The sequence below is a fragment of the Agelaius phoeniceus genome, chromosome 2 (assembly GCF_051311805.1).
Source record: "Agelaius phoeniceus isolate bAgePho1 chromosome 2, bAgePho1.hap1, whole genome shotgun sequence".
Lineage (NCBI taxonomy): Eukaryota > Metazoa > Chordata > Aves > Passeriformes > Icteridae > Agelaius > Agelaius phoeniceus.
Window position 1 is genome coordinate 26,309,077 of NC_135266.1, and position 19,399 is coordinate 26,328,475.

Here is a 19,399-nt window from a genome sequence, read left to right on the forward strand (position 1 = left end):
CCATTGATATTTTGGTCTATTTTATTTGTGTGCTTTTTTCTTTTTGCTACTTGCTTCTCTTCCTATCCTCAGCTAATGACAACCAGCACTCACATGGTAAGACTATTGTGGATTTGTCATGATATCCATTTCATCTTTCACTGTTCTTAAATTAAACTGTTAAAGAGCAGTAAAATATCATTTAAGCCTACAGTTAGAAATGTTCTTTATAGCTACTCTATAAGTACTTAAAAGGAACTTCATACAAAGTGTATTGAGGTGTATGAGGTGTGGTAAAGAACCACAAACTTTAAAAAAGCTTTTTGCTTGCTTGCATTTTGTTATTCTGTTGTATGCTTTTCTGTAACCTATGTTTTGTTGCTGGCTCTCTGCTACAGAAATATTTTACAGTTTATGCTATAATGTGCTTTAATGGCTTTAGAAAATGTCCTCAAAGTGAGAGAGAAAATAAACTCAACACAATTTTGTTGCCTGTATGCAACATGCACATTTGCTAGAAATGGAGTGTTCACATACATTAAAAACCACCTTTGTGACATCTGTCAGGGAAATGAACTTCTAGTGTGAGAGAGAACACTTGTCAAAAAGCATTTTTCCTAAGGACACAGTGAACTTCCACTAGACAGAACTACACACTGCACCGTAGCCTTTTTTGGTGGTACCATTATGCTCTCTGTTAGATGTTCAGAATTCTTCATCACCATATACTTATGGTGCTGAAAATTAGAGTTACCATACGTGTACCAATTTTGTAAACAGTTTGTATTGCAAATATTCTGACTCAGTTCCTTTCTGAAATTCTAGTTGTCTTCCATTGCACACATTCAATCTAATTCTAAGGCTCTAAAGCCAGATTAATGCCTAATTCTCAAATTTCAAATGTTGAAGTCTACAACTAGATACCCATGTTAACACTTGAAGATAATGTGTTGCTTCAGGGGACATTCTGAATCTTGAATGTCTGTGATAGAAAATTTTTCATTATTTTGAGGATGCATGCCTATGTTTATGTATAAAACTTGAGAGATATTGAACCGCAATTTTAGATTTAAAGGCTTGAAAAATTCTAGTGTTCAGGAATAGTCGGAGACACTTACATGAGTTCATGCACAAATGAATGCTAATAGGTGTTGATAGTTATTTCCCAATTTTTTAATTATGCTACATCTGGAAAAAGTCAGTGAAGAATTTGAAGGTTTGAAAGGTTTGCTACTGCAACAAGATGTTATTATTGAACAGGGGAAAGGTGAAGAACATAAAAGAGCTGACAGAAATACTAATGCCTTAAATGATACGTAGTGATACAAGTCAGGTTCCAGATTGTTAAAATGGGTACTGAAGCAAAAATTTAGAATTTTTTTCCCCCCACAAATGAACTAATCACTGTTATTACAAAACTAGTAAAAAATTACTAAAGTCAAGATCTTTCCCATACAATGTCAAACTAAAACGAACGTACCATTAAGCTTGCTTCCAAATACAATTCCCCCTAAAATGTTTCTCAGTATTTAGAAATTAGTTTGAAACTATTTGCTTCCTATAGTATGATATTACTAGAATAATGGAAAAGTGTACTTCTAATCACTGAGATCTACTTCATAAATGCCTCCCTTGGTCATTTTCTGGTAAGCAAAACTAAGATGCCAAAGATTTATCTCCTATAAATTATTAATAATTTGTGATACTGCTTTGTGTGTATGGTGTTCCACTATGGATAGGACATCATGGTTGGTGTTGCAAAAACATACAGTCAGAAACCAGCTAGAGAAGAAAGGTAAGAAGAAAGGGAGGAGCTGTAGAAGTTGTGGCAGATTGCAAATGTCATCTTAGTTTACCCATATAATAAAATGTATTTCCTGGGTGATTTTCTTTATTTTCACATTTAATACAGAGTACATTAAATGCAATTAAGCTGGGTTGAGAGAGGCTAAGTTAAAAGGAATAACTGAATGAGAAATACAAAACAACAGGAAGGAAGATAGGTGAGCAGAATGCTGAACTGGAACATGGAAGATCAACAAATAAAATCACAGTAGGAGGAAGGGAAGTCTTGGATAGGCTGGGAGCAGAACGTAGAAAAATACTTGTTAATAAACTAGATGTTAATAAACAGACTTACAGAAGAATAATTCATTGCCTGAAGGCATGAGTAGTATCTTGAGACATTCAGGGGTTAACAGACATTGTGAATCTTTGTAACTCACACCTTCCCGTATTGCTTTGCTTACCTTTCTCTGTGCCAAAGTAGCAGTTTTATGGATCTTGTCCCTGTGCTGGGACCTCACTTTCTGAGTCAGTAAGATGGGTGGATAAGGGATTTGACTGCAGAGCAATGCTTTCTATCTAGCCTAACAAACAGACAGGGGAAGGTTGTTTCAAATGCTTTATTTAATCTAGCAACTTTTATTGCAAGTATGGATAAATCTGTTCAGTGTGCAGAAATTTAGACTGACATTAGGTTCTCTGAGAGATGCTACATATGACAAGAGAATCTGCAAGAAGAAGGTTGGTAAATGGAAAGTTTGGAAGTTGCTGATCCAGATTCCTGTCTGGTGTTAACTGCAGAGGCTTTTTAGATCACAGAAAATATAATGATGGCATGAGCCTATTACATATCAAAGTAAAAGATCCAAATGATGAAGGTTTTCTGAATTTTATCTAGTGTTCAATAGACTTGGTGACACAGTAAGTAGTTTTAAAATAGTGAAATGGTTACTGAAAATAATGAATCTTTTGGCCAGTCATTTGTTTGTTTTAAATTTTTTTCTATTCCCGGTTGATTGCGTTATCTTAGCCTAGCTTCCTACTGATTTATGTCCCGTGGCTGGCTGTAGTCTTCATTCAAAGTTTTTCACACAGAGCATATTTATGTGATCATCTTCCGACATGGATACCCTGCCATGTAATATTGGGTGAGCTCATACAGAAAAGTGTAGATTGGACATAATCCAGTTCAACTCACTGCTCTGTGCAGGGCTAATTAAAATTAATTTGCTGAAGGCTTTGTCTAGTCTTTTTCAGGATTTCAGTATCTCTGAAGAAGATACAGATTCCATAACCTTCCAGGGCAACCTATTCCAATGTTCTTCCGTCTTCATGGTGGAAAAATTTCTCACAATACCTAAGCAGAATATTTCTTGTTGCTGAAGAGGAATTTGTTCCAGTTCTTCATTTTTGTAGTTCTTCAGACATTTGTGGGCAGCTGCTAGATTGTTTCTCAACCTTCCCTTCACCAGACTAAGCTCCTCCACCCCTCTTTGCAGAAGAGCCATAGGCTGGTAAACACCTTAGTTGCAGGCTACTGATCATCTCTTATTTTTTTCACATTACTCATGAACTGAGGGGCCCAAAACCAAGCACAGTGTTCCAGGTTGAACGTCAGTGTAGCTGAGTAGATGGGAATAATAACCTTTCATCAAGGGCCATGATCCTTCCAGTTGCTGTGCAGTTTACCTTATTTATAGAGAGAGCACAGTATAGGCTTGTATTCAGCCTGTAGACCACATAACCCCACTGCAACTTCCTTTTCAGCAGGGCCATTGCACAGCCAGTCACTGCTCCATCATAGGTGTAAATCTTTGCACTTCTCCTTATTTAATTCCATAAGGTATCTGTTAGCCTGCTTCTCAAATCAGCACAGGTCCCTCTGGATTGAAACTCTGTTATTCATTATTTCAGCTGTTCTCTATTTTTATGCCACCTGGTAGTTTGCTCATGATATTCTGTCACCATCCAGCTACTGACAGGGATATTCCATGATTTTCCAGCCCAGTTGCTGTTCCTAGTGTGGTTGACTGATTACCAGAAGCCAACCATCCATCAAGGACTTTTGAGTCCAGTGGTTCAACCAGTTTTAAACTGTAGTAGTAGTCCATTTAGCCAACCCCTGCTTCGTTACTGTCCAAGTGTCAAATTCAAAATACATTGCATCCATGCTTTTCCTTCTTAAAAACGACTCAACCTGTCGGTCCCACACTGTTGCCTGCTCCTTTCTTCCCAAGCTTTGCTGCTAAATGCAAGGAGGAGGTTTGTTAGTGAAGACTATTATCCAGAGTATTGAGTAATTCAGCATTTTCTTTGAAACTTTCCACTAGGTTGTCCTACCACTCCATCAGCAGACTTGCATTCTTCCTTTGAAGCAAGGATATCTGTAAATATCTTTTCTGTCCCACTAAACACCCCTCAGTAATCCTAGTTAGAGCTGAGTTTTAGATGTGATTTGTTCTTCTGCTTTTATGCTGTTTGCTGCCTGCCCACATTGTCATCTCTCGAATGCTCCCATTTTGCCTTTTTATCCATGTAGTAACATCCTGCTTTGCCAGCTGGATCTTCTGCTGAAATTCCATGCTTGCGTGGAAGTTGTCTCATTGCTGAAGTTGTAACTGCAGAAGGGAGTTCATGAGATCTCAAGAGTTATCTTTCAAAGCAATTTGGACACTTCTCTTTCATGGGTGCAATACCCTGAATCAAACACAGTCTCTTCTAAAATACAGCATCCTAACTGTTGCTTACTTTCCCAGTATTTCTCTGGATCCTGAACCTGGTCATCTGGTAGCTGCTGAAGTCCAGGCAATCCTCTGTGACAATATTCACCACTAGTTCTTTCCTGTGTCAGCATTAATGGTCATTTCTGCCCACCTGAAAAGCAGAGATGTTTTTATGTCATTATGCAAGTGGGGAGAAAATCAAACACAAGTTAAAAGGGTAACATCTTAAAACATATGTGGACATTTTTGTACTTGTATGGTTATAACATTCTTATGCTTATCTGTATAACACGCTGTTGAATCTCCAAGAAATTGTTGGATGCAAAGGACATCCAACAGAGAAGGGAAATCAGGAAAAAGATGGCATCCAAGAAGATTGATGAAATGACTGCAGTTTGTTTTTCAATCTCAATGATTTGTTAATTGTGCTACCCTTGATTTTTATTAGGAAACATATGAGTGAACTTCAAGTTCAGAGCAGAATGTTGGTTGTGGTCTTTTTCTGTCTGTCTGAAATCTGAGGTGTGTACACACAGAGCAAGAAACCAGAGCACATTGCACTGGATAGATCATGTAGGAAGTCATTTTGCTCAAGTGTCAGGTCATGCTACAAAGCAATACTAAGCTTTAAGATGTTTACTCTGAACAATTGACAACATAGTGAACAATATTGCCTATAACTGCTTTGGACCATTTTTTATAGATATTTGGAACTTGGACCTTTGGAACAGTGGTGTTTACTGTGCTTGTATTCACGGTTACATTTAAGGTAAGGTATGCTGTATTTTATCCACTGAAACTTTCTTAAAACTTGTTTTTTAATTGTTGCTTATTTATATTAGTTTCTTTATATCATCATGCATTGTTTTATTACTTTGAATAGAGAGTTTGCTATCTGTGCCTTCTTAACTGTGCTCAAACTTGAAAGATGTTTTTAACTACTTCTGTGTAGAATTCTCCCCTATTTTCAAAGGGTATAATTCTGTTTTATCTTCTGCTGGGAATTCCCGTTGTGTCTAGATAGTAATAACATGATATATTATCTTTTTTTCAGCTTGCAATAGATACACACTATTGGACGTGGATAAATCACTTCGTGATCTGGGGATCACTGGTATTCTACATTGTCTTTTCTCTACTCTGGGGAGGAATTATTTGGTATGACCCCTAATATTAATTGCATTGCAAAAGTTGTTTCAGAAACATAAAGTTGTTATTTTTCACCTTCTTGTCACAGAATTAAATTTAGCCTTTATATAATGCAGAACTCTATTTTAAACACATCATAATTGCTAACTAGATTGCTCAGCTCTTCAATCAATGCATGTCTGCTAAAATCTTCTTAAAGAAGAATGCATGGAGAATATCAGACCCCAGACTACCACTGGGTTTTATCTCGGTAGTGTCAGTCAGAAGCAGTCCAAGGGCTGCTTGAAGCTTCAAGAAGCTTCAAGAAGCTTCTTGAACCAACCAAGCATTGGTTCAAGGAGCTGACATTGCCTTTCTGAGTCAAAATGTCACAAAATAGGTCATGTCTGTGCAGTAGATGACTACCCACCTACCTGCTGGGCTTGGAAGCTAGCTGTAGCAGTCAAACTAGAGACAGGGAGCAGAACTCAATATCCAAGTCATGTGCATGTCCAAGAGTCCTGTGTTTGAGCTCATTGTTTTGCCTCCTTACTTAGCAAAGTGGAGTTACTGTAGGTGTCTGATCACCTACTTATTCATGTTGGTAAGAAGCTTTGTAGGGATTAGTATAACTTGGGCATACCCAATTTAAAGTGTTGGGGGCTTTTGCTATTAAAAGTTCTGTGTACTTGAAACTGAAATTTTTGGAAAGGAAATAAGTTGGAACAAGTTCAGTTCCTTATTGTGCCTGATTGCCATCAGATGCTTCACACTTGCAGCGCTCTCAGTTACAAGGCCATCTTTTTAATTACTGCTAGTAGTTAACTACAATTCTACTTTGTATTCACAGTATTTTGATGGACTAGAGAAGGAGGGGGCAAATTATTGCTTGGTGATTAAGATGCCATTTAATTTAGAGAAAGGATTTTTATTTAGCATGGCTTTTGCAAATAAGTAACTACTTCTTAACTCCTTGGATATTTAGCTGCCTCCTTTTTCTAGTAATATCAGATCTCAGTTTCTTCAGCGTCAGTTTGCAGAAGTGACATTTTCCCAATGGTTTTCCAACCAGCATTGCTATGTGTTAAAGATGTGACTGTGTGTATATAAAAATGAATTTCAGCTTAGCTAGCTTTTTAGTATGCAAATACTATCACATTTTGAAAACCATCAGGAAACTGCCCAACTGGTTTTACACTGCAGTGTTGCTGCAAACTGTCCCTTGATCTTGGCTCCGTGATTGTGGCCTCTGGTTCCCAGTACCATACAGTGCTGGCATTTTAATGATCATCCAGCTGCATGGGATACAGGGAGGTTGGGAAGAGAAGGTATTAATAGTGTGGTTAGATAAGTACGTGGTGAATAGGAGGGGAGCATAACATGAAAGTATTAGAGGTACTTATGAGAGCCTGAGAAGTACAAAAATAAGTGTGGTTAACAAGATTAGTCTGAGGATACACACAAAGGAGTGTGCCTTAGCAAAGATCAGGGGAATGGTGGGTGGGACACTGAGAAGAAAGGTGGAAAATACCTGGGGCAAGATAAGGGTACATGGAAAATAATAAACATGTTAAGAATGAACTTAATTTATCTTTGCAAGGGAGAGACACTATGGCAGGGAGGGGACAGCATGATATTTCCTGCAGTCTGGAAGACAAAAGGAAGGTAGTTACCTCCAGATGGTGCATGGTTAGCACCAGCTCCCTTTGAGATGGCATGGATGAACTCCCACAAACTGGGAAACTGAACCTGAAGTATTTCACCACTGGCATAATTCTTGTATTTAATACTGTCAGCCTTTCTTTTGTGTATTGAAATGTAATCATTATTTTATCTTTTTTCCTCCCAGGCCTTTTCTCAATTATCAGAGGATGTATTACGTGTTCATGCAAATGCTGTCCAGTGGTCCTGTGTGGCTGGGTATAATTCTGCTCATAACTGTCAGCCTTCTTCCAGATGTTCTGAAGAAGGTCTTATGCAGGGAGTTGTGGCCTACAGCAACAGAAAGAATCCAGGTAAATAATCTTTTTCATTGTGAAGTTAGGTATTTTTTGTATTACAAGTGTCTAATCACCTAGGCCAAGGTCAGAGATAAGATTAAAGCAGAGGTTCCCCATCTGTGGTGTCTGAGCAATATGGTGAAAAATGCTGCCAGTTATTTACATGGTGGCATTAACCTAAATCCTGGATCAACACTTGTGCCTCCATACCAGCAACCACAAGGAAAGCAGCTGATGAGGATGGTGGGAGATAGCTACATGGCTCAACAAGATTTCTGATTTGAGGAGATAAGAAGGGCAAGGGGATTGGGATCTCCAAAAGGGTAGATAAGAGGCACTTACATCTGATAACATGCTGATGCCTGCTACAAAAACACATGTATTAAAACTGACTCATATCCTATTTATAGTTTTTTCCTCTTTTATATTTCGACTTACATTTTGCCTGTTCTGATCCATTATTTGTACTTAAACATGCCTTGCTGTACCCATGGGAAGAGTATTTTAAAATCTATTTTCTCCTTTCATCTGATCAGCCCAAAAGGAGAAATGACTGTGTAAATACAGGCAATCTCTTCTAAGGGTGGAGTGGAAGCCGGGTTCTGTGGGAACCATGGTGCCATGCTTGGGGACATGAATAGAAAATGTTTCCTGTATTTAACCCCAGTAAACTTTTATATATTATATATGTTAGAATGTGAAGGACAGTAGAAGGGTGCTGAGCTGTAAACTTAATGTTACTGCCCTTGCCCTTTTCAGCCCCTGACCTGCCACCAGTAGGTTAAAAGAATGAGTTACTAGTAGCAAAAGGGATTAGGTACCATTTCGATCTTTAATTGAGAAAGTTTTTGCTTTAAGAGGAAAGGAATAAAGGAGCTTCACTACCAAGGAAAATAAAATATCCTGGTGGCAAATGTAAAACCCTCTGCCACTGTTTTGTATTCCTAGAATGTACAGGTGTAATAGTGCCTTACTTCAGGAAAGAATAGAGAATAGCAGGAAAGCATTCCCAGGCAGATCAGTACTTAAAATGTTTTTTCATTCAGAGATCTTAGATGTCATATGTACTACTTGTGGAAGGAGTTGACCTCAGTATAGATTCTTGTGACAGTGTTCACAGGGGTTCTTGGATGAGGCAAGAGATGAGAATGTTGACTCTGTGTTTAGATTTATTATTTTATGATATATATATATATTACATTATAACTATACTAAGACGAAAAATAGAAGGAAAGGTTTCTTCAGGAGGCTAGCTAAGAATAGAATAGCAAAGATATGAAACAAAAGGCAGCTCTCCCAGACTCTGTCCGAGATAGCTCGGCCTTGATTGGCCATTAATTATAAACATCCAAGATGGGCCAATCACAGATGGACCTGTTGCATTCTACAGCTGCAGATAACCATTGTTTACATTTTGTTTCTGAGGCTTCAGCTTCTCAGAAGGGAAAAAATCTTAAAGAAAAAGATTTTCACAAAAGATGTCTGTGACAGATTCTGAATAGTTACTTTTAAAGTCTAAAGAGAGAGAATGAGCAAGGGTTAAGGTGAAGAAACAAGCTAGTAAATAAAAACCCCTACCAAAGGTTTTGTAGCATTTCTTACAGACATTGTATATTAGTACTGGAAAATGAATCAGTAGTAAAGCAGATTTTGGGCTTGACACTGACAATATTAATTTTTTAATATTTAGTCAAAGATCTGTGACTTTTAACCAGTTATATCGCTTGTGTTTCTTCTTCCCTCTCTTTGTTTCTTCCTGTCTTGCAATCCACTTTGTCTAAATAACTGCTACCTTGCTTTAAACATAAATGATGTGCTCGGTTGCTTCCTACAATCTTCTGGGGAAATCAGACTAAACATCAGTGCCTTTCTGTTGAGCAGTCTACCATCTTTATGCTTTCTCAGACTTCAAGCAGTCTAAGTTTCTAATGGAACAAAAGGTGACTTTTTTCTGCCTTTCTGCATGCTTGGCCATTTCATTCAAAGGACTTTATAAAGTTAATCATCAGAAGTTATTTACCATACTCATTATCTCCATTTGTGATTCATGTCAACTATATTTTGAGGAATACAATTTAGTACAGTTTTTTCTTTCTGAGTATCTCAAAGATTGTATGAATTGTTGTCACAGTTCATCACTGTCACTATCAATTTTTGTCACTGTTCTTGCTGCGTTTTACAGAATGTTTCTGCCTCAGGAATCTATGATTCTTATATCCCCATTTTAATCATTGGTCTGTCTGTAGATGAATGCCTGTTGTGTTTCCATTGTACCTGAATAAGTAGGATAGTGGCCAAACAAGTGATAATTCTGATTAGGCTGATGTTGCTAGCATCATACAGAAAATGTGGTACTAGAAATGTGACACTTAAGCAGTCATTGGAATATATTAATGTATCTTCTCTGCTGCTAGAAAATGCAGCTTTTTTCTTTTTCAAGCATGCACTTTGAAACTGAGCTTTCCTTATGTTCCCTTTTATGAAATTCTGTGCTCTTTCTAGAAAGAAAACAACTCAAGGCCTGAAAGTTCATGACATTATTTAATATAAAAGTAGAAGAAATGCTAGTAAATCTTGTTTCCCCTACAGTCTGCAAGAAAACTGTTTTTTACTTAATATTCAGAGACTGTCAGTTTCCATTGCAGATTTTAGATCTTTCTTTCTTAAGTGGTTAAGATAAAAAAAATGTATTTTCTCCTTTGTTCCCCCTCAAAAATACATGGTCAATAAAATTTACTGTAATAATATAAATCAGAGGGAAAATAGAGGTTTTTTCACTATCGACAATTCTGACTAAAATTGTCTCTTAAGTGTCTTAGGATTGGTTTGAACTGAGCTTATAAAAAAACATTTTAAAATGTACTGCATTCCTAAAACGTACTGCTTTCTTTATAACAAAAGGGCTTTGGGAACAACTGAAAAGATAAACATAGGACTAGTGACCATTTCCCAGGTTACTAAATTGGTTCTACTCAGGCAATAAGAATGCATAAAGCCTTTGAAGCAGTTCTTATACTTCCAGATTTTTCAGTCATTTGAGAGTCACTCCAGTGTATGGTGAGCGATTGTTTACCATCATTAACATTTGGATGTTTTTAAACATTCCACATATAGCTCTGGGGTTTTTTCAGAGAGCTTTTCTGTGATATAATATATATATATATACATACATACAGACATATATGTGCATACAGATACATATATGTGCCTACAAGTATATGTGTATATATATATATGCATGTATATGGATATTGATATAAATATTATATACATAGGAACTGTTGTCTTTCTTGGGCTACAACATTATTTCTGCAAAAGCTTTGGAGGAATCTGTTGTCTTTTGGTAATTTTGGTCAAAATCTGCTTATTTCTTATACATGTGGTCTCTGCAACTCTGGCTCAATGACACAAACTGAATTTTGTGCTTTAACTGGTGACTGTGCAGCTGCAAGGTTTCTTTCAGCTTTTACTTTTAAAAAGCAATAGGGTATTTTTTATATAGCCAATCTACATTGGTTATTTTTTCTTTATTCTTCTTTCATTAGTAGCAGAATTTTAGGCACTCTGTTAGGGAAAATATATATTCAATTTAAATGATCCTATTTCCATTTTTATAATTTTCATTTTGATTGACAGTATTTCAGCAATTCCAAGTATTTGGTAGCTGAAATACCAGGTGTTTAGTTTCTGAGCTGTAAATGACTCCTGTACTTTCATTCCTTTTAAAGAAATATTTTTCTTTTTCTCTTTGTTTTTGACTGATGATTTTTTACTGTGCTTTCACTCAGTCACAAGCATGGGCCATCAGCCATGTTGATCTTGACCCTTTGCTGCACCTGGGGAAACCCAAAGTGGTCCTTTTGCCTGGGGAAGCTTCTCTGGGGATTCATCATTCTTCTGTTCCTCAATGGCCTTAGCTGCTGTAGAACAACTGCCCTGGGTGCTCAGACAAGTGTTCACCAGCAAACTGCTGCCTTGTCACGTGTCAGGCTCCTCCTCTGAGGGAACAAAGCAATGGATCTTGCTGTTGCAATATTTGAATGCTGTGGAAGAAGTTTCCTTGGCAGCTCCCTGGCCCACTCTGCCCACAGTGTAATGATGAAGCTGTAAGTCAGCCTTGATGAGCAGCACCCCATCACCTCCATGTGGGGCTCTCCCTTGGTGAGCCAGTTGTTCTGGGGAGTAGGGAAGCAGGATGTCCACTCCTTAGTGTAGGATAAATTTGTACCACAGGCACCTCTCCCATTCAGTGCAGGTTATTGTTAGAGGGGCAGGACACAGAGCACACAGTACTTAGTCAGTTTAGTGCTTTTGAGAGAAATTTTTAACAGAGTTTGAAATGGAATTAAAAACACTCTCAAATGATTAGTCTCAAGATCCAGAAATAGAAACCTTGTTTTACACTGGATAACCTTTCCTTTTTAAGACTGTCAGAAAATCCATCAGGATTTTACAGGATTTTGCTATAACAGTTACCAAATGGTACAATTCATTCACATTTCTGGTATTCATCAAGAGTCTCACTGTTTTTCCTCATCCTTGCAGAAGAGTATGAGACATAAAACAGGCCAAAATGCACTGCCGAGCTGCGATGGGCCACTTCTTGAAGGAAATCTTTCACCTTCCGAGCCATAATTAGATCAAAGCTAGGTAAAAGTACTGTACGTGTTGCCAATTTGGATTAATTGCTTTTGGTGCTATTTACAAATCAACTGTTTCCTCCAGAGTTTTTGATGTACTTTATCAGTATTGATAAAAAATCATTATGTTTTACTTGGAGAGCCTAGTTCTTGCAAGAGATGTTCCATGCCACAGGTAAGATCTTTTTGTCTCAGAAAGTTAATCATGTAAAGCAAACCAATAAATCAATATACCCATATTCATGTCCTATATAAATACATTGTATTATGTATAGGTGTTGTGTGACATTTCTTCTGTAAGAGCTGCATTCATTATTGCAGTGTGTACTCACATTACACCACAGTGTAGAGTACATAAAGTCAGAGGCAATTCTTACCCAGGAGCAGTTTCTCCATCATCTTTCATGTTCTTGAGTACGTATATAGACCAAATGCAGATGGTAACATGTGGAGATAACCATGGCGAGTCACTTGTGAATAGGACCTTGGGTCAGAAGAGCAGGGCTGTGCATGTGGCAGTGTCACAGTGCTGTGTTCTGTACAGACCAGGGCATTGCTGTGCTGCTGCCTCAGATGAAGAGAGAAGTGTGATAGTTAAGCTGAATGTCTGAGACAGCAGCATAAGCAATGAACTAAATTCCCCAAACATAAGGCCAGCAGAATGAAGTTCTCTGCTTTACGTCATCTCCTTGCTATGCCACTGATGACACAAACAAGTAAGAAGGCACACTCTTTACTGTAATGATTCTCACCTGGCTGCCATGACTGTTCCAGTCCCTTCATGCTCTCCTGACCCCAGAAGCAGCACGAGGAGCTAAGTGAAGGTGCAAAGTTAGCAGTATGTGAAAAGGACAAACGTCATGTGCTCTGTGTGCTGTAGGATTTCAAAGCAACTGAAGGTAGCTAAAGTAGCTGATTTGCTTTAAATGACTGTTGCACAATAGTAGAAAACACCAACTTCTTGACTAACTTCAGGCTTGGTAAAGGCTCTTGTCTCGGAGCCACGGGTAGAAAAAAGCATTTTATTTTTAGAACTATCTGTGGTAACTAAAATGCTTCACTTTCTAGCTCAAAGAAAAGTAAAATTAGTTACCAAACTGTATGACTACTCCCTCTTACATTTCCAAAGCAAATCTGCTGATGTGTTACCTGATTTTTATGTAATAATGTTGCTATTTGGTCTATATGTGTTTAAAAGAACCCAGGCCTCACTGTGGTGAGCACTTTAGGATAGGTTTGTCAGCTTTCCAAGAGTGTGTTTTTAAGAGAGCTTTCAGATTACTCCAGGTTATGCAAGAATAGTGTTTCAAGCTTGTGATTGTCATTAAAGTGTCATGTTACATTGCAGCCAAAGTTCTATAAGCTATATCATTAATATTTACTTTGTGATTTTGTTCTTTTGGTGTTCAAAAGGACAAAATCACTGTGTTCTGATTAACAGGGAAGAAGGGAATGATAGAGGATTAACTGATTTATATAGCATTCATGGAGAGATTGATTAATAATATTGCTTTGAACCATGTTTATAATGCATTTATATGTTAGATACCATCACAAAACCTCCATACCTCTATACCTGGAAATTATATATGCATTTAGTGAAAAGAATTTAATAAACTCATTGGGGAAAGGCCTTTGCTAGTTTTATTTCAGTTTGTGCCCACGTCCAGGCTCTTGTCATGCAGCTGTGGTGTTCTGTAGTCCCGAGCATTTCCTGAGTGGAAGTGCCGATTCTGCCAGAGCGTGGAGTGATTATGTGAGAAAGATAAATTTTAATGGGCAATTAGACCAAGGTAGTGCTGAGATGTACAGTATAAATTGCCTGTATAGATGCTACACGTAACCTAAGCAAGTCTAAAATTCAGCACTGCTTAGAAGTAGAAAGCAAGTGCGTTAAACTCTGGAACCTTCATCTGTTAGCACAAACTGACTGTAAAGAATTTCCTCCCTTTGGAACTACCAGGCAAAGTGCTTGAATCTGTCCTGTCTTAAAATTACACATAAGAAGTTCAGGGATAAAAAGATGTACCAGGAGAAATTCCAAAATGAAACATAACCTTGATTTAAAACATTTTCATTTGAACGCAGGCCTCTGTGTCTTCATCTCTTCTCTGAAGAGCCCATTATCAGGTTTAGAAGTTAAGTGTAAAATCATGCCTGGTTCTGTAGTCTTAGTATAAAACTAATCATGTTGAAACTGGTTGATTGCAAAGCAACACAAGGGATTATACTTTGACATGAATCAAATATCCAGAGTGGTGATCTAGGGAAAGGTGTTAGTATACCAAGGGGACAGTGGTCCTATAAAAGAAAACAATTACATACTTTTGGTTCCTAGATTGTCTATTTACTGTGTATTTGTTTCTTTATTTCCCTTTAACAGAAGGCATCAAGGCACTGTCGGGAGCACATCTCAGAATTCACACCTCTTGCCTGTCTGAAAAGCCCAAGATACAGGAGCAGTGACTGCAGCAATTCCCCAGCAAGAAGGTCTAATTCTCATTCTAAAAAAGTGATGTTTACGCAGTGGAAAGGCATTGATTATTCAGTACTTCCATCTGTCTTTGGCTATTCAAATAAGCATTGGCGTTCCAGTGCAGGCTACCACTATGGTGGGTCAGGTTTGGAAACGTCCATATGACAGAACACCAAGTCAAGCCTTTAAAAACTGTGGTTTTGTTTATTTATTTTTTCAGGAAACAGACGTGTCACAGAGACATATTAAACTATATGTGGCTTTTGCTGTCTGAGGTAGTGTTGAGAAAACAGGATCAAGAGCTAGAAGTATGAACCCTTCCAGGCCAATAGGCCTATTTTTATGTTTTGAACTACTGGAGCAATGAACAATCTGCACAGTCTGGTACTGTGAGACTGGTAGCACTAAAAATTCTCTTCATCCTGTGTCAAGACTTCTGTGTATTTACTACTTCTGTCATCTTTAGTGATTTTCTTTGTTACTTGAAGTGCAGTTTTAGTCAGTGACCTACATTTTGAAATCAACAGTTTTAATTTTAAGCCAGGAGCAATTGTCTCAGTTATCTCAAATGAAATTCTCCTAAAGCATATTTAACAAGTGCTGTTTCTGATTTTCCCCTGTCCTTTTTTCTTTCTTTGCTCTTTCTTTAGAACAAACTGGTGTTTCCTCTGTGCAAATCTGCTTTCAAGAAACACTCTCTAATGTTCACTTCCTTGTAAGTGGCCAAATCAGGGCTATGTATGGTTTCTGTTAGTTTTCCCCTGTAGAAAGATAGGCAAAACAATCCTTGTGTAGAGTATGCACACACAATATGAAGTCAAGTTGGCTGTTAAACAGGTAAATATTGCCAGTGTTGGCATTTACTTACAAACTGAATGTAAGCATTTTGCCCAAAACATCTTTGAATTTGTCAAAGATGCACATTACCTGGTGTTCTCACTTCCTGTCCCTACGATTGTAAAATACATATAGCAGAAAGTATTACATATTAAGCTTTTTTTGACAGTTTGTTGGGTTTTTTTCTTAAAACAAGAAAAGCTGTTTTTCTGGATGAGTATCTTTTGCTATCTTGATTCTTACTCTTAATTTTGATTTTTTTTGTCTGCGTGTATGGTTAGATTCTGGCTAATGGGCTTGGTAGATGTAGTACAAAGCACACAGCTGTAAGCTCTTCAGGCAAACCACGAGGTGGCACACAACTGTTGACTAACAGTTGAACCACAGGTGGGATAGAGAAACTAGTATGACTGCAAGGATTCTGTTTGAATTCCCTTAAGAATGACAGCCAACTTGCACTTCTCTTTTCTCTGCTACATTTATGTTACCTTGCAGTAATTCAACTCTTAGCTGCATCCTTGTGTTGTTTCGTTAGTCCAGTGTTTTATTTTGGGGTGCAAAAATATCTGAAGCAGTAATCCGATTTCAGTCAATTTCAGCTTGGTGGTTACAGCTGGTTAATGGCCATCCTCATTCAATACCTCTGTGAGGACATTACTAAAAATGTATTTCAGTGTGAAAACAAAATACTTGGAATCAGACCTGCAGCATTTATTGGAAGACCTGGCCAAGACATTGTTAGTTGTCTTTCATGTGGACAAGGGTGGCAGAGAAAAATAATTTCCCTTTTTGTGTTTTAACAAGAAAAAAACAGAGGCAAAGTAAGTTTACTTACTACTTTACTTTTTTAATAAATGAAAAATCAACTTACTAGGAAATGTCCTTCGCAGTATTCTGAGTAGTTTTCATATTAAACAATGATTTATTATTAAAATGCCCTGGGTCAAGCAGAGATTGTAAAGTGAGTTATGAAATCTTCAGTATACCAAAGATAACAGAATTTTACAAAGTCTAACAGTGAGCACCACAGATAAAGGTTTTTTATCATTTGACATATAGCACTTTTAAGTTTCAAAGAACATCCTTATAGCAGTAGCATTTTGAAATACATACACATGTGTGTGTGTGTGTGTACATATACTTGCCATTGCAGACTTGAATGTTGGTCAGTTAAAACCATCCCCTACATAAAACACTGGTGTATATATTTTTAAGAAGTTAATATGGGTATACATTTTATACCAGTAGCAGTGACAAATTTCTTGTGTGTAGTTAACAAATTATTTGTAATGTATTTTTTAGAAATCTTAAAATTGCCTTTGCACTGAAATATTTTTCATACTGTAGCTATTTATAAATCTGTTTTACGCATACATTTGTTAACACACCATTTCTATTTTTTTTAAGTATATGTTTTGAAGGCTTTTTTTATAACTATAAGTTTTGGCCACTTAAATTTAGCTTAGAATGGAGTTGTGGCTGAATGTTGAAATTCTAATGAATGTCAAATTAGAATACAGGTCAGTTGCTCTATGAGTCTCACCCAAGTTATTGATGTTTTGTTGGGATTTCTGATAGCAGCGATTAGAGCGCTGTACTTGCAGTGCTATATTATAACTGCTAGCTTTTTTACTCTATAAAGCCTCCTGCTTTTTTACTTTGTGAGTTCTATCTTTTAGCCTTAAATAAGGAAAATTTTGCTTGATATTTTTGAAAATGCTGCATTCCTGTTCTGCCTACTAACAAAGCAGTTCATTGCTAACTTCATGTAGCCCTGCACTTAGATATTGTTGACAACATTGTTCAGGCTGAAACACCTGGATACATTTGAGAAATTTTAGTTAAACATGTCATTTTTTGGAGGAGAAAGAATGCTTGAATTTAAGTGGAAGTTTCTGCTTTGATTTAGCAATACTTTTACCTTTAAAAGTTGGTGCTGTTTGTTTGTTAAAATAGACTGTTTAATGAAATGAACATAAAACATCAACTTGGCTTCACTTGATGTGTTTTTGCTTCAGTCCCTGTTACTATTGCCATGTATACCTAGTCCACTGCAGCAGATGTTAACTTGGGAGTTTTACTGCAAAAGATATAAAAGATGAAAAAGTAGAAATTAGATCAAAATGCATTAGAGTGTTTTATTATGGGTGGGACACTGAAAGGAGACAGATTTTTATGTATGAAGAAAAAAAAGAAAGAGGAAAAGTCTAAAAATGTATGTAACCTTCTAACTTGCCTCATTTAAATTGTTGCAGCTTTAACAGCATAATGTCTCCATAACTGCTTCTATAAATGTCTTGAAACTGGTAAGCACTAACCAAATGTATGTGAAGACTTAGAAAGTATTTCAAGCTTTTTGGCCACAGAAGCTCATATATTCCTGCAGTGGCTTGTGGCAAAAGATCTTTTTTGTTTTACCATGTACAATAATTGTTTGTTCAGCCACTTAATGTAAAAGCTACAGTTTACTTTCTTGCTTTCATTAGCCTGTGTGTCTTGAACCAACTGGCTTGCAAAAATAAGAGGAAAAAAATAGCGTAATTGAGGAACTGCACTACTTTTCTTTTGGAAGCCAGTGGGATCCTTGTGCTCATGCTACTGTCTCTGTTAAAAAAGCTTTAATGGAAATTTGTGAAAGTACTACAAAAGTGAAAACGTACATGATTCTACTTTGCAGAATAATCAAAAAAATCAGTTTATATAGCTTTAATTTTTTACCTTATGAAAATTCACAGGATTTCAATCTGCATTGTCTTGGACATAAATTCTGTGCTATGTACACTTTGCATTTTAGAGGTTCTTTCACGATCTAATGTAAAGTAGAATCTGTGGAAGCTGCTGTATGGGGCTGGGGTAGTTATCTGTGCTTTAAACATTAAAGATGTCTGTAGTCATCAGCACCAAGTACTGACACATTTTAATTAACAATTTTAGGTGCATTTATTTGAAAATAAATCAGCCTTCAAATCTAATGTTCAGATTATACTATACTACTTCATTTATTTGATTTGAAGAGTCAATGTGTGAATACATTACTGTAAAGTTTCTTTTCAGTGCTGTTTTAAACTTTTATTTCTGTAGACAACCAAATATAACTTGTTTCTATTCAGCCACATTTTGGATCCTTATGTAGAATATATAAGCAGGAGATACAAATCTGCTTGCAATAAATATAAACATTCAAGACTGGTTTAAGTTTGCTCACAAGTAATTACAGTAATTCTAGTATGAATATGAGATGGTTTCATATTAGTCTGTAATAAAATGTAAGTATATAAAGAAAACAGAATGAGTGTTTGATTTGGTTATTGAATATGTTTGTTCTCACGCTCATTTCTCATACTGGAGCGGGTCCAGCGGAGCACCACAAAAATGACAAAGGGGACTTGGAGCATCTCTCTTATGAGAGACTGCAGGAGCTGGGCCTGTTAGTCTAGAGAAGAAGAAGTTTAGCCTAGAGAAGAGAAGTCTAGAGAAGAGAAGACTGAGAGGGGATCTCATCAATATAAATATCTCAAAGATGGATGTCAAGAGGATGGTGCCAGGCTCTTTTCAGCAGTGCCCAGCGACAGGATGAGGTGCAGTGGCCTTAAACTGAAACAGTAGAAGTTTCTCTTCAACATGGGGAATGGGGAAAAACTTCTTTACATTGAGAGTGGCAGAGCACTAAACAGGCTGCCAAGGGGCTTGTGGAGTTTCTCTTTTTGGAGACATTCAAAACCCACCTGGACACATTCCTGTGTCACCTTCTGTAGGTGACACTGCCTTGGTAGAAGGGTTGGACTGGGTGATCTCCAGAGGTCCCTTCCAGCCTTAGCAGTTCTGTAATTC

The 19,399-nt window shown here is 37.2% G+C and overlaps 1 protein-coding gene across 5 annotated transcripts in view; it reads left to right on the top strand.

Moving 5' to 3' along the window:
• Nucleotides 1-18,873, top strand: part of ATP11A (ATPase phospholipid transporting 11A) — a 118,795-nt gene extending 99,922 nt beyond the window's left edge. For 2 of the 5 annotated variants that reach the window (XM_077173330.1, XM_077173332.1), the window contains 5 exons: nucleotides 73-96; nucleotides 5,191-5,256; nucleotides 5,542-5,645; nucleotides 7,465-7,630; nucleotides 14,639-18,873. In XM_077173330.1, the coding sequence (XP_077029445.1) occupies nucleotides 73-96; nucleotides 5,191-5,256; nucleotides 5,542-5,645; nucleotides 7,465-7,630; nucleotides 14,639-14,896 (618 nt within the window). In that variant the 3' untranslated portion in view covers nucleotides 14,897-18,873. Of the gene's footprint in view, nucleotides 1-72; nucleotides 97-5,190; nucleotides 5,257-5,541; nucleotides 5,646-7,464; nucleotides 7,631-9,466; nucleotides 9,556-14,638 lie in introns of all 5 variants that reach the window. The other 3 variants (XM_077173333.1, XM_077173334.1, XM_077173331.1) reach the window with 3 other exon arrangements.
• The last annotated feature ends 526 nt before the right edge of the window (nucleotides 18,874-19,399 follow it).